Source organism: Cygnus olor, chromosome Z (genome assembly GCF_009769625.2).
Source record: "Cygnus olor isolate bCygOlo1 chromosome Z, bCygOlo1.pri.v2, whole genome shotgun sequence".
Taxonomy (NCBI): domain Eukaryota; kingdom Metazoa; phylum Chordata; class Aves; order Anseriformes; family Anatidae; genus Cygnus; species Cygnus olor.
The window spans coordinates 53,686,603-53,700,031 of NC_049198.1; the positions used below are offsets into that span (position 1 = coordinate 53,686,603).

Genomic DNA, 13,429 nt, shown 5'->3' on the forward strand with positions numbered 1-13,429 from the left:
GTCCTTTACTGGTATTGAAGTAGACAGCAACAGAAAGTATCAGCTTTAAGAATACCACTGGTTTAGGATGTTTCCATAAAGTGCTTTGGTTTTTGAAACAACTGTTGTCCAAGAGTGCAGACTTTAAAAACAATAATGCAAAGTCCACAGGAATAACAAATTTGGTGGTCTAGGTAACCCACAGTACTCCTTCTGGTCTCATCATTCAACCTGTATACTACAACTTTTGGTAAAATGATAAATAAATAAATTTTAATAAAGCTTGATTTCTCCCACATCATGATGAGATTGATTATTCTGTAGGTAATAAACTGCTGAGTCTTTTAAGAAGATGTACACTGCAATTGGCAAAGTTGCACAGGGAAATCCCAAGCATTATTGATCAATTTTTGTCCAGTCCAAGTCCCTAGATTTTAACATCCTGTGCCCCTCATTGATGCAGGGGGGAACTACCCATAAATATCATGCATGCTTTTGCTTACCGAGAGGAAATTATACTGGTATAGTGGTCTATAAAAGAAACAGGTATTTAAACTGTTTAGTACCAATGGTAGCAATAGGAGACCTTCTAAATTGCTGTGTGTCTGATCCTTGCTTCTCTTTTGTTGTTAGTTTTACAGAAATTAAGAGTTCAGAGTGTAAAATTTCTGTTTTAATTTCCATTTTTGTTCATGAGTCCTTTTGATGGTAATTCAGCATTTGGACAGCCTGCACCTCTCACTTGGCTGAAAGTTTCCACTCTGAAAACTAATACTCGAAAGACTTTTTTAGTGCTATCCTTTCACTGCAGTACACCAGCAGAAATACATTTCCCTCCCCTAGCTGAAATCCTCAAACATGCTTTGAGCTGTCTCAAATTTTACAGATAAAGCAATATTTTACCAGAGGACTACTAAGAAGTGAGTAGCTGCTACAGATTAAATTAATACGACTAACACCGAAACAGTAGCTGAGCAGCATCATTTTTATTCTGGTTAGAATTTCTGTCAAATGAAAACTATGTGTCTATCCAACATTGCAGTTGGATATCTCTGTAATTAAGTAATTAAAGGTGCCTGGGTTTGTACTGAATTGGATAAACATAACACCTGGCTTAGCTGTGAGGATGGTAGCAGGAAATACTTGCTGATATATATGTAGTAGCAGCATCAAATTATCACTGCAGTTTTTGCTGTGATTTTTTCAACCCTAGCCAAAGCTAGCACCTCAAAACAATGATGAACATGAAGATGCATTAGGTTAAACTACAAAATGCAGACATGATATCAAAGCCTCAAACTTTTTTTTCCAAGAATTCTTTATGTTTTGATTTAATTAATTTTATTTTATTCAACTGTTTAGCTTGAATCAGCATGTTTATCATCATGAAATTAAAACAGCATATCAATTTCAAATATATAATTAAAACAATTTCAGGTAAACTAGTAAAAATTCTGTGCGTGTGTGAGTATATAGTTTTCTACTTAAAAAAAATTGATTTTATTTATGCCTGACAACCACTAATTTGTGTTTTTTTTTTTTCATTATATGTCACATAGATTTGTAGTAGTTTAGGAAGATGTGAAAAATGTATACATATGTTCAGATGCACATTCAAATATACTAAGTTACTATTCTAAGATAGTACCATGATTACTAATGTTATATTAAGATCTCTCAATATTCATTTTTCCTGTAATAACATGCATTGTTTGCCTTCATTTCTAAACATTCCAGGCAGAATGTTGTTCAATCTCTATGCTGTATATCAGTATTTTGCATCCAACTGGCTTTAAGTCTAAAAATGCAGTATGGAAAACAATGAGAATTTTCAGAAGTACATAAATGAAACAGCAAGATTTGCTTTTATCTGAGAGGTTTAACGCAGCAGAATACTGCAATTTACATCTCATTTTGAAAGGCCATTCTCTCATTCTTGTAATTGACTTTTGTATTTTGAAAGATACCTATGAAGTGGTTGAGTTTTTAAGATAATGCTTATAGTATTTGTATGCACTGACAAACAATTTTCTTCAGGATTAAATCATCCATGCTTTCAAACAACTTATTTTTTACACTGTCAGTTGCTGAATTAGTTAACAGTATTGATTTTATTGTAGGCAATGCCAAGACCCCATTCAGACAATATTTTATCCACTGTATACCCCAGATCTTTCTCAATTAGAGTTTCATAGTAGTACATGCATCACCAAGTTCAAGAGCAAGAATTCCATATACCCTCCTTTAGTACTCTCCCATCTGTGAATATTAAGGGTTCCACAATAGTCTATTTGATCCTGGCTGTAATGCCCAGTTAAGAGGTGAGAAGGTGATTTTTCTTCTCTACTCTGCTTTTTACTCAGCTGGAAAAGCCTCTTGCCCAGGGGCTGAGCATTGTACCAGGTGAAGCTGTCCTAGACTGCAAATCCTGGTAGACTGCTTGAAGTTTTTCCTAGACTCCAAGGACTTTTTTTTACTTTTTTTTTTTTTTTATTAACTTTTTTGAATGTGGGACAGGCTGCAAGTTCTGTGGAACAAATATGTGGGTTATTCTGTTGCATTTACCCTAAATGAACCCTGAGCTCTTTACAGAGTTCAGAAATACAGTTTGATGTGAACCGTGTTTGGAAGAGGATGAAATGATAACACATATTATAACACAGCATTGTTTTCCAGACGATTAGTAGTCTTGCCTCTGCTCAAGGAAGTCTGTGGGTCAAATTAAATATCATTCTAAGTGGGAAACAGAACTCTCCAACTTGGATTATGTCAGTAAGTTTGCACTACACTGATGCCAGAAAAAAAAATTAGCTCCAGGTTTCTGTGAATTTCTGCTAAAAATACTGGCTAGCCATTCACCTCAACCAAGGCAAACAAATAATGCCTTAAACAGGAGGCTGGCCAACTGGGAGGGGGGAATTTTGTCCAAGACTGGAAGGGCTAATGGGAGTGGGAGCCAAGTGACTCTGCCACTGAAGTGGAATGGAGTCATATACTTGACAACGTCTCACTGCTGAGAGAGTGGAGTATAAAGAACACACACGAGATAACCACCTACTTTGTCATTTTAAAACTTAAAACAGCTGTTTCTAAAAGTCCTTTTAACTGCCTTTGTGGATTTAATTTAATACGTGAATGCAGAGGAAAAATACAAGCTTTTTGAAAGAAAGAAATATGTAATATGAAATCTATTAAAGAAGATTCTTCAGTGAGAGGCTAGTAAAGTTGCCTTACATGTCTTAAATCAAGCCATGGCACATAATCAGTAAAACTATATCGTTTAAACAAAGTTCATAAGTTACAAGTGCACTCTTCCCCAGCTGTAGCCTATTATGGCTTGTAACTTAATGCATACATCTTAGGGAAGCTGTTAAATTGGGCTCAGGCTAGCAAAGAGATACTGTTTAAATCTCTAGAAAAAAAGGGCAGCAATTGGAGTGGGATCCAGCTGTTTTGAGGGAAGGTTTTATTGCTTCTCTTTTGATTCATTTTGCATATTTTTAAACATATAAATAATAGCTTTAGGAAAAAGAGGTACAAATGTGAGTAGGCAATATCAGTTAATTTTCCCATGATCTTACTATGCATTTATCTTATATATTATGTTATATATTAGCATGTTAGCAGTGATTTCATTAGGATATTCTGGTCCCTATGCTATAATTTCTGTTCTCCATGTATATGTACAAAAATAAAAAGCCCCAAATCCCTACTAAACCAGAATGAAATTAGACATATTGTTAAATATATATAAAAACATTAACAAATACCACGTACTGGGACACCAACAATATGCTGAGAGGACTTTGGGGGCCTTCTTCCTTCTCCATAATGGACTTGGGTGCTAGATGAGTGAGCTGATCTAGCAGTGGACTGCTAGATGATCTTGTCTAAAGCCCTTAAAAGGCACAAATAGTAGCAAGATGTTATTTCAGGTAAAGAAGATCTGATTGTGGGGTGAGACTCCATTTGTGAGAAGCAACGTCTTTAATTGGTACTGAATACCTTAAATCCAGCACTGACTGGCGGTTCCTAGACTTCAAGGATTTGGAAAAAGAACAAAATAAAATTAAATAAATGAACTGGATGGCCTCCTGAGCCATTCTGAACGTGTTACCAAGTAAAGGAAGAAAGAAGAAGGCGTTGGAAGTAAGCAGCTCAGACAATGGTGTAGGTTTTGTGAACCATTGGTATGTTCATAGTCACAGCAGATTTAGATGCAGCTAGGGAAAGGAAGGGTAGAGACTGGGAGGGTTTCACTGACACCACTGTTGGACTGAGGCAAAAAGTCAATCCCTGCAGTGTTATGAATTGAGTAAGTAGGTTATCACTTGGAACAGAATAAGTAGGCATACTAAAATCAGGTGTTTTCAAGTTGACAGTCTGAAGACAACTGTTAATCATTGCTGAGCAGCTTAGCTTGGTCGACATTCTTATTTAGCATTACATAGGAAAAATGATAAGAACTTTGGTATAATTTCAATATCTGAAAATAGCAATAAATAATTACAAATTGGTCAATCTCTTGTGATAATCAGAAGTATATCTGACTTGCACAGGAATAGTATAATAATAATAACAGTAATCTAGAAAGGAAAAGACTGTTGGATAAAACTTTTAATCTTGTAATATTTCTCCATGGCAACTGACTTACTCTGGCTATGCTGCACTTCAATTTAAAAGCTTGCATCAGAGAGCTAACATGGTACCCACTGACAAATCTATTTCAAAGTTAAATGAAGATAAGTGAGCTGGGCTGATTCTACTAAAAATTATGGACAGATCCCCATAAGTTAACATCCTTTCTTATTAAAACATCTACAGTCTAACCTGTCCATCTATCGCTGACCTGAAACCTTTGCTGGTAAAATGTGCAAAGGAAACAATTTGTTGCTGCCAGTAAAAAGAAATGGAGACACAGCGCTGTTCAGCTGATGCAAAATCACTTTGCTAAATGTTCACAAACCAACCAAGTAGCAATCCAGCTAGGAACCATGAATTCAAGTCAGGGGTTAAAAAGACTTTCTGGAAGTACTTAGCTTTTTTCCAAGTTGTATCGTAACTTCTACCTGATACCAGAATATTTTTTGATGTGAAAAAAAAGCCGTAATAAGGTCAGCATATGAGTTAGACCAGTGCTGGGGTTAATTAGGGACTGCATGGTAGAAGGCATTATCTTTAGGATTTCTGTGTTACCTGGGATGGAAGCTACATAAAGAGCACGGTTCAGGGAAACACACACACAAAAAAGCAAACACAACTCTTGCAGTAGCACGAGTTGAGCGTTGGGTTCCTTCTTCTGGCCTCCTCCTCCTTCATGTCTTTGCCTGTCTCATTCTTGCTGGAGCTGCCAGTCCCTCTGCAGCCTGTTGCTCCCTGTCCCCCATGGGTGGGCTGGTGACAGGCCTGCACCCCAGGGCCTTGGTCAGACCCCTGCTCTCTGCCATGGGCACCGCGGCCCTGCCCACTGCGTGGTTGTGCGGGGACATGAGCGCCCCTGCAGCCACCGTGCTCCTTCACAGCAGCCCAGAGACACTGCAAGGGCACGGTTCCTCCCTGCAGACAGGCAGTTATCAGGGAAAGGAATTTCACACCTGAGGATTGTCTCCACTCAACACGTGCAAATTGAGATTTTTCCAAAACCAGCAATGTGGTTAACTCACATCCTTTTACAGAAGGTCCCTTCTGCTGGTAAACCACAAGATCTTGTCAAAAATCACAGATTACAGCTCTTCAAAGAGAGATTAATAATTTGTTAAATTGAGGTAATTTTTTTTTTTTTTTAAATCTAGTGCCAGTTGGAAGTTTCAGTGTGAACATGACCAGTTCAAACACTCGGGCTCAGTGCAGACAGTAAGAACAAAATTTTAATAGGCAAGGCAACTGCCTACTCGCCTCTCTGTTTTATAGATTGACAGGACAACCTAGGAAAGATGATCACATTTTTTCAATTTCTCTCTCTTTTTTTTTTTTTTTTTTCCTCCCAAAGATTGCCTACCACTATAAGGATGAAGCATTCTAATGGCATGGAGGACTTGGGAGAAACAAACTATCCCTGTTGTCTTGTTGCCAGGGCACCCAGCCATGGTCTTTCCCAAATCTTTCCCAAATCCCATCATCTCTGCCTCTGCTGGGGAGATGCTAGCCCAGAAGGAGCACTGCTGCAGCAGGCACAGCACCACTCACTGTATTTGCTCCTGCAAGCCGCACCCAGGAGGACAGGGACTTTTTAACCTCCTGTCTCTCCCTGCTGCTGCTGCTGAAGAAAACTCTCTGTGGAGGCATTCCCAACAGAACAAAGCACTGGGCCAGAGCAAGCAAAGACCCCTTGATTGGAATGGGAACAAAAAGTGTATGTGGTGCTGAGCAGTGACAAACAGACTTGCTCTGACATCTTGCCCTAGCAAAATTCAGTCCTATTGACATACTGAGTCAGACCACATTGTGAAAAAGGTAGATGCTGCTGCAGCAAAGTAGATCCTGAATGGCTTTCATTCTTATTTTGTTCTTTCCAATAAGGTCTAAAAGTAATGTGTTTGTAAGAGATGTGGACGTGGTCCCATGGGGAAACACAGACACAGACACAGATTTCTAGGTTGGAAGAGACCTCAAGATCATTGAGTCCAACCTCCGAACTAACACTAAGTACTCCACTAAACCATATCGCTAAGCTCTACATCTAAACGTCTTTTGAAGACCTCCAGGGATGGTGACTCCACCACCTCCCTGGGCAGCCCGTTCCAATAACCCTTTCGGTAAAGAAGTACTTCCTAACATCCAACCTAAAACTCCCCTGTCGCAACTTTCGCCCATTCCCCCTCGTCCTGTCACCAGGTACGTGGGAGAACAGACCAACCCCCACCTCTCTACAGCCTCCTTTAAGGTAACTGTAGAGAGCGATAAGGTCGCCCCTGAGCCTCCTCTTCTCCAGGCTGAACAAGCCCAGCTCCCTCAGCCGCTCCTCGTAAGACTTGTTCTCCAGACCCCTCACCAGCTTGGTCTCCCTTCTCTGGACTCGCTCGAGCACGTCCGTGTCCTTCCTGTAGCGAGGGGCCCAAAACTGAACACAGTACTCGAGGTGCGGCCTCACCAGAGCCGAGTACAGGGGCACAATCACTTCCCTAGACCTGCTGGCCACACTGCTTCTTATACAGGCCAGGATGCTGTTGGCCTTCTTGGCCACCTGAGCACACTGCTGGCTCATATTCAGCCGACTATCAACCAATACTCCCAGGTCCTTCTCGGCCAGGCAGCTTTCCAGCCACTCATCTCCCAGCCTGTAGCTGTGCTTGGGGTTGTTGCGCCCCAGGTGCAGGACCCGGCACTTGGCCTTATTGAACTTCATACAGTTGACCTCGGCCCATCGCTCCAGCCTATCCAGATCCTCCTGCAGAGCCTTTCTGCCCTCGAGCAGATCGACATACGCACCTAACTTGGTGTCATCTGCAAACTTACTGAGGGTGCACTGGACGCCCTCATCCAGATCATCGATAAAGATATTAAAGAGGACCGGCCCCAGTACCGAGCCCTGGGGGACACCACTAGTGACCAGCCTCCAACCAGATTTGACTCCATTCACCACAACTCTCTGGGCCCGGCTATCCAGCCAGTTTCTAACCCAGCGAAGCGTACGCCAGTCCAAGCCACGAGCAGCCAGTTTCTTGAGGAGAATGTTGTGGGGAACGGTGTCAAAAGCCTTACTGAGGTCAAGGTAAACCACATCCACAGCCCTTCCCTCATCCACCAAGCGCGTCACTTTGTCATAGAAGGAGATCAGGTTCGTCAAGCAGGACCTGCCTTTCATAAACCCATGCTGACTGGGCCTGATCGCCTGGTTGCCCTGCAAGTGCCACGTGATAACACTCAAGATAATCTGCTCCATGAGCTTCCCTGGCACTGAGGTCAAACTGACAGGCCTATAGTTCCCTGGGTCTGCCCTCCGGCCCTTCTTATAGAAGGGCGTCACATTGGCTAGCCGCCAGTCAACTGGGACCTCCCCCGATAGCCAGGACTGCCGATAAATGATGGAAAGCGGCTCGGCCAGTTCCTCCGCCAGTTCTTTCAGTACCCTCGGGTGGATCCCATCCGGCCCCATCGACTTGCGCACATCCAAGCTCCTTAGCGGGTCGCCAACCATTTCCTCGTGAATAGCGAAGGCCACATCCTGCTCCCCATCCCCTTCCACCAGCTCAGGGCACTGGGTATCCAGAGAACAACTGGTATTGCCGCTAAAGACTGAGGCAAAGAAGGCATTAAGCACCTCAGCCTTTTCCTCATCCTTAGTAACTAGGTTTCCCCTCGCATCCAGTAAAGGATGGAGATTCTCCTTAGTCCTTCGTTTCGCGTTGATATATTTGTAAAAGGATATTTTGTTGTCTTTAACGGCAGTAGCCAGGTTGAACTCCAGATGAGCTTTGGCCTTTCTAATTTTCTCCCTGCACAGCCTCGCTACATCCTTGTAGTCCTCCTCAGCGGCCCGCCCTTTTTTCCAAAGATTATAAACCCTCTTTTTTCTGCTAAGCACAAGCCGCAACTCTCTGTTGAGCCAGGCCGGTCTTCTTCCACGCCGGCTCGTCTTTGGGCACGTGGGGACGGACCGCTCCTGTGCCGTTAAGATTTCCTTCTTGAGGAGCGCCCAGCCTTCCTGGACTCCTCTGCCCTTCAGAACCACCTCCCAAGGGACTCGGCCAACCAGCGTCCTGAGCAGCTCAAAGTCAGCCCTCCGAAAGTCCAATACAGCAGTTTTACTGGTCCCCTTCCTGGCCTCGCCAAGAATAGAGAACTGAAGCCATTATCTTCAACATGAGCCATTATCTTCTTTCTAGTCTAATACTTGCTTGCTTGCTTTAAATCTGATTAAAAGTCAGAGATGGTCACCACCTAAATCTAAAGATGACTTTTTGCTGAAGATAAAAAGAATGCATGTGAATTCTCATCTGACTTCTAGACAAAGAACTATGAATGTCTGTCACCAGTCAGAATTGGTGGCACATACTCACAGCAACTTCAAGCCTACGTAGGTTAAATTTATATTAGAATGCCTTCAAAATTCTTTTCATACCTCAGAAAATCTAAAGGAGAAAAAAAAAGTTACTCCAACCCACTTGCACTTTTGTTTCTATTTAATCATCTCTCCTTCCCTTAGATCTGTGGGTGGTCACAAACGCATTGTCCAAGCAGCTTGTACATACACTTTCAATAGAAGCCTTGTCAGTAGATCTGCAGGAACTGGTTACCAGTGGAAACTTATGAAAGGGAATGCCCCTCTACTCCGACCCACCCCCCACACTGCACCCCGATCAAATTCTTTGTTCCTGTGATGTGTGTACATTCACAGACTGCACCATGAGGTCCCAAGACTCCAACAGTAATACAAACCTACCCAGCAGCATAAAAACCTCCTGCGGGGTGGCCTGAGAAACAGATGTCAGACTCTTAAACTCTGGGACAGATCCTTACACTACAGTCACACAAGAGTAGCATCCTTCTACAAGAGTAAATCCAACTTAGTCCCAGGGACCTACTGGGTCAGCCTCTGACTTTTCAGTGTGGCTATGAGCATAAGAATCTTGCAAATGGAGTTGTTTAATGCAGATGTACGTGGGTTTTTCCCCTAGGTCCATCACTAGCCATGTCTTGAAGTCTTTATTCCTTCTATAGCAGGTTTAAAAGGGAACAGTTGATTGTATGAGACTGATTTTATTAACTCTAACAGAGCTGTTGACAAATGAATGAAGTGGAGATTAAATAAATGTCTCTGCAGTGTACCTTAGGTCACACAGCAGATTACAATTAGAAGTGAATGTTAAATAAATAAATAAATAAAACTCCCTCCTAAAAATCTAACATTGCTCCAGCATCGTCTGCATGTTAAATGATTGACTAAGTGATTCAGACTGAAATGGCACCCAGCAAAATACTAATTTTACAATCAAAATGTTTATGTAGTATGGGATTTGGGGGCACGAGATTAAGAGATCTCATTCACCTGTGAAGAAAACTGTGAGAACAATGGAATTTAACTATTGTTTCATTCGATCTGTTGAAGAGTTTTTTTTTTTTTTTTCCTGTTGTATGAAATCTGTGGATGTATTTTCTAAGCAATTGCTAATTAAATAGCACTTCATTCCATGCATAGCCCCACTCAAATCATAAATTCACATTTAAATACTCATATTTCCATGATGTGAGCTGCATCGAACTGTTTCAAGGGATGCATCAGGCCAGTTTATTATGTGCCACCTACTGAAAAGTACTTCAGAACATTTCACAAGGGACAGTTTTTAAAATGAGGGAGAAAGAGAATAATTAAGTGAAGAGTTTTGGCAAGGTTTAAAAAGTGCATCCATAGTCAAGTCTGGTATGGGGCGGGGCGGGGGGGGAGGAGGTAAATCACATTTCAAATACTTGCAGGAAAACATCTTATGCTTGAGAAGCAGCATTTTGCACTGTATCTGTATAAACACAAAGATTGTAATATTTGACATTTTGCAGTTCTACAGTTAAGAAAGACAATTTATAGGACAAACTAACCACAGAAAAGGAGTTGGCATAAAGTTTTCCAAAATTGTCAAGCAGTAAAGTTTTTACCATGTTACTAGAATGTAATTAAATATCCTAAGAAAAGGTTGTGAATCAGTTTTCTGAAAATGCAAACTTAAAAAATAAGCAGCAACACTGCCTTCAATAGGCAGGATAAAATAATGATAGTTCACGGTTTGCACACAAATACAAACAAATTAATTACTTCTCTCTCTTAATATTTTGGCTACAACAGACATTTGAATTAAATAAATTCACTATCAGGGAAGTAAAACAGTTATCTTTAGTACTTACAGTCTTTAAATACCAGGGCAGGGTCTCGATGAGGCAGAACGTGGGCAATTACAAGTTGCAGAGACTCCCAGGTTCTGTCCATCTCTGCTCTGCTTTTCCAGAAAGCAGCCACACACTGCCCTCATGCCTGAGTCAGGCAAGTCCTGTACCAACTTTCTGCAGCTCATTGATGCGCTGAATTCCTGAGGAATCTCCCCACGTCTCCCAATCAGGCATTGCCTCAACCTCCACGACCCCCCGGAGGGTCCACCTCCCCGGACTGCTTATCTTTGCGGTATGCTGAGCTAATTAGCTGTAAAGGCAGACTGACAGGCTCTTTCCTACTCCTTCCTTGTTAAACACACCCACCTACAGGCCAGGGAGAGAAGCTAATCACGACGAGAAAGAAGTTGTGTTTCATCAGGTTATTGACGATGTGCTGCGACAAAGACTGCTCTGGTTCATACCAAGTGAATAAAGAAACTCCTTTGCTCACCAAGACTCTCAAAGTGTACGAAGATATTGCAAATATAAGGAAATACTTCATTAAGATGTAAAGCTGTACTAAACTCGATAGCATGAAGGTAGCATGCAGACTTGTTTAAAAACAACAAAGTCAATAAAAAGTATGATTTTTTTCTTCCTCTAACTATGTAACAGGAGAAGAACGATATTAACGGCAAATGGAAAATTAATCCAATTAGCAAAATTAAACTTGTGATGTATTAGGTTAACCCAACTTGAATCTGTTTTACTGAAAAGCAGTTTCCCACTCCCTATACAATAAATGTAATAAAATGCCAGTGAATTAAACTATTTATGTATAAAAGGACCTGTGGGATGTGCAGAGGTCTGAACAGGCACTCCAATCAAGACAGACACAGATGCACTGGCAAAAGCTTGAAGCACGAATGCAGATACACTGCTGTTATACACATTTCTGTAAGAGGCATAAACTGTACAAATTAGTTGTTTTGCTCAGATTACTTTTATTTCAATTCCAGTAAAGTCTTTCTGATCTGGAAAAAATCCAAAAGCAAGGATGTGTTCTTTAATTACTGGCCAGTCTTTCCCAAACAGTAATAATAATAATAATAATAATAATAATAATAAATTATTATTATTTTTAAGGATGCAGCAGTGGAAAACTGCTACGCAACCTTGTACCTCCATCACTTGCAAGTTTCAATACATACTGTTTCATCTATAGAGTGTGCATTGTACAATGTGTATCTGCTCTTTATCTTCAGGTTTTGTTTACAAAATAATGAACAAACAAATAATGAACTAACACTTACTGAAATATTTAAAACCCATTTTGTTATAACCCACACATTCCTTGCTAGGTGAATTTGCTAAGATAGTCAATAATGCTATTGTCTTAATCTCTGCATTTTCCTAAGTTTACTCTGAAGAGAACTCTAAAGTTCATTCCATGTGTAAACTTTGTTGTGACCTTTGATGACTTCAGATATTTCAGGAATTCTGCTGCTTTAAAAAAAATAAAAAAAAAGGCTTAATAAAGATATATTAAGCTGTAACTCCCTCGCTAACTCTACTCTCTGAAAAGTCTCGTCTGGCAGAGTAAATGAAAATGATAACTTACAGCCATCCATTAGAATACCTTTAAAAGAGCTAATGGATGCTTTAAAGGAACATTTTGAAAATAAACAGCATAGATTTCCATCATTCCATCCTTTCTATTCTCATGGAGCACAATCAAATGGGACAGGCTTTGTATATTTTTGGAACCCATTACCAAGACAGACTTAAGGTCATGCACCAGAAAGAATTCACTCACTGTGAAAAGTTCTAAATTAGAAGCCAAAAAGTGCGTGCACATCTTATGCAAAGAGCGGCAACTAAAATCTTGTTAAGCAGTCACCGAAACAACCTCTTAACAGATAGGAGTGTAGAAACATAAAAAGAAGTTTTTTCCCTTAACATTTAAAACGGAAATAAAATTAAATTCATTTAGGCTGCTTTTCTGCCCGTGCTAAAAAGAGCTATCTGCATCAGGAAACAGCCCTACATACCTTGTTAACAATCACTTACATGTAAGATTTAATTGGACTTCCTAACTTCTGTCACCAGACTTTCTTGCAGCTTTGATGCTAAAGAAACTCTTACCTATCACATGTCTGCACTGGCCTGCCATGCTTTTAAGAATGTATACTGCTGCTAGCTAAGACTAGCTTTTTTATTGTAACAGCAAGAAGACAGAAGTTAAAAACTTTCAAAGCAGAGTATGCTGCAAGACAGGACAGAGGCTGCAACTCCTCAATAGACTAAAAGCTGATTTTCAGTTCGGGCGAAGGAGAATAGATAGTATCAGGTGTGAGTATAAAATCAACCTCAAAATCCAAACTCCCTCATTTCCCCAGGCAAGTAAGATTTAAAACGTTGCAAACTATAGATTGATGACAAACTTTACCATGTCATACATCGGTAGGAAGGCTCTTACTTCACCTAAATCACAGATACATCAAGGTACTTGTTTTTCTAGGTCTTCAGAGAGCCAGGACATAACATAATAAAATGCATGCTGATATTTTTGAAAAGAGTTCAGAATGCTTACCACTTCATGTAAATTGTTAAATGAATTAAATTTATTGGTAACTGCACAGGCAAATTC

At 40.6% G+C, this 13,429-nt stretch overlaps 1 protein-coding gene across 2 annotated transcripts in view; it reads right to left on the reverse strand.

Annotated features, from left to right (window-relative positions):
• The window catches only part of LIX1 (limb and CNS expressed 1), a 31,340-nt gene extending 19,982 nt beyond the window's left edge, over window positions 1-11,358 (reverse strand). For both annotated transcript variants that reach the window (XM_040540642.1, XM_040540641.1), the window contains exon 1: window positions 10,816-11,358. In XM_040540642.1, the coding sequence (XP_040396576.1) occupies window positions 10,816-10,897 (82 nt within the window). In that variant the 5' untranslated portion in view covers window positions 10,898-11,358. The remainder of the gene's footprint in view (window positions 1-10,815) is intronic.
• Window positions 11,359-13,429: the final 2,071 nt, after the last annotated feature.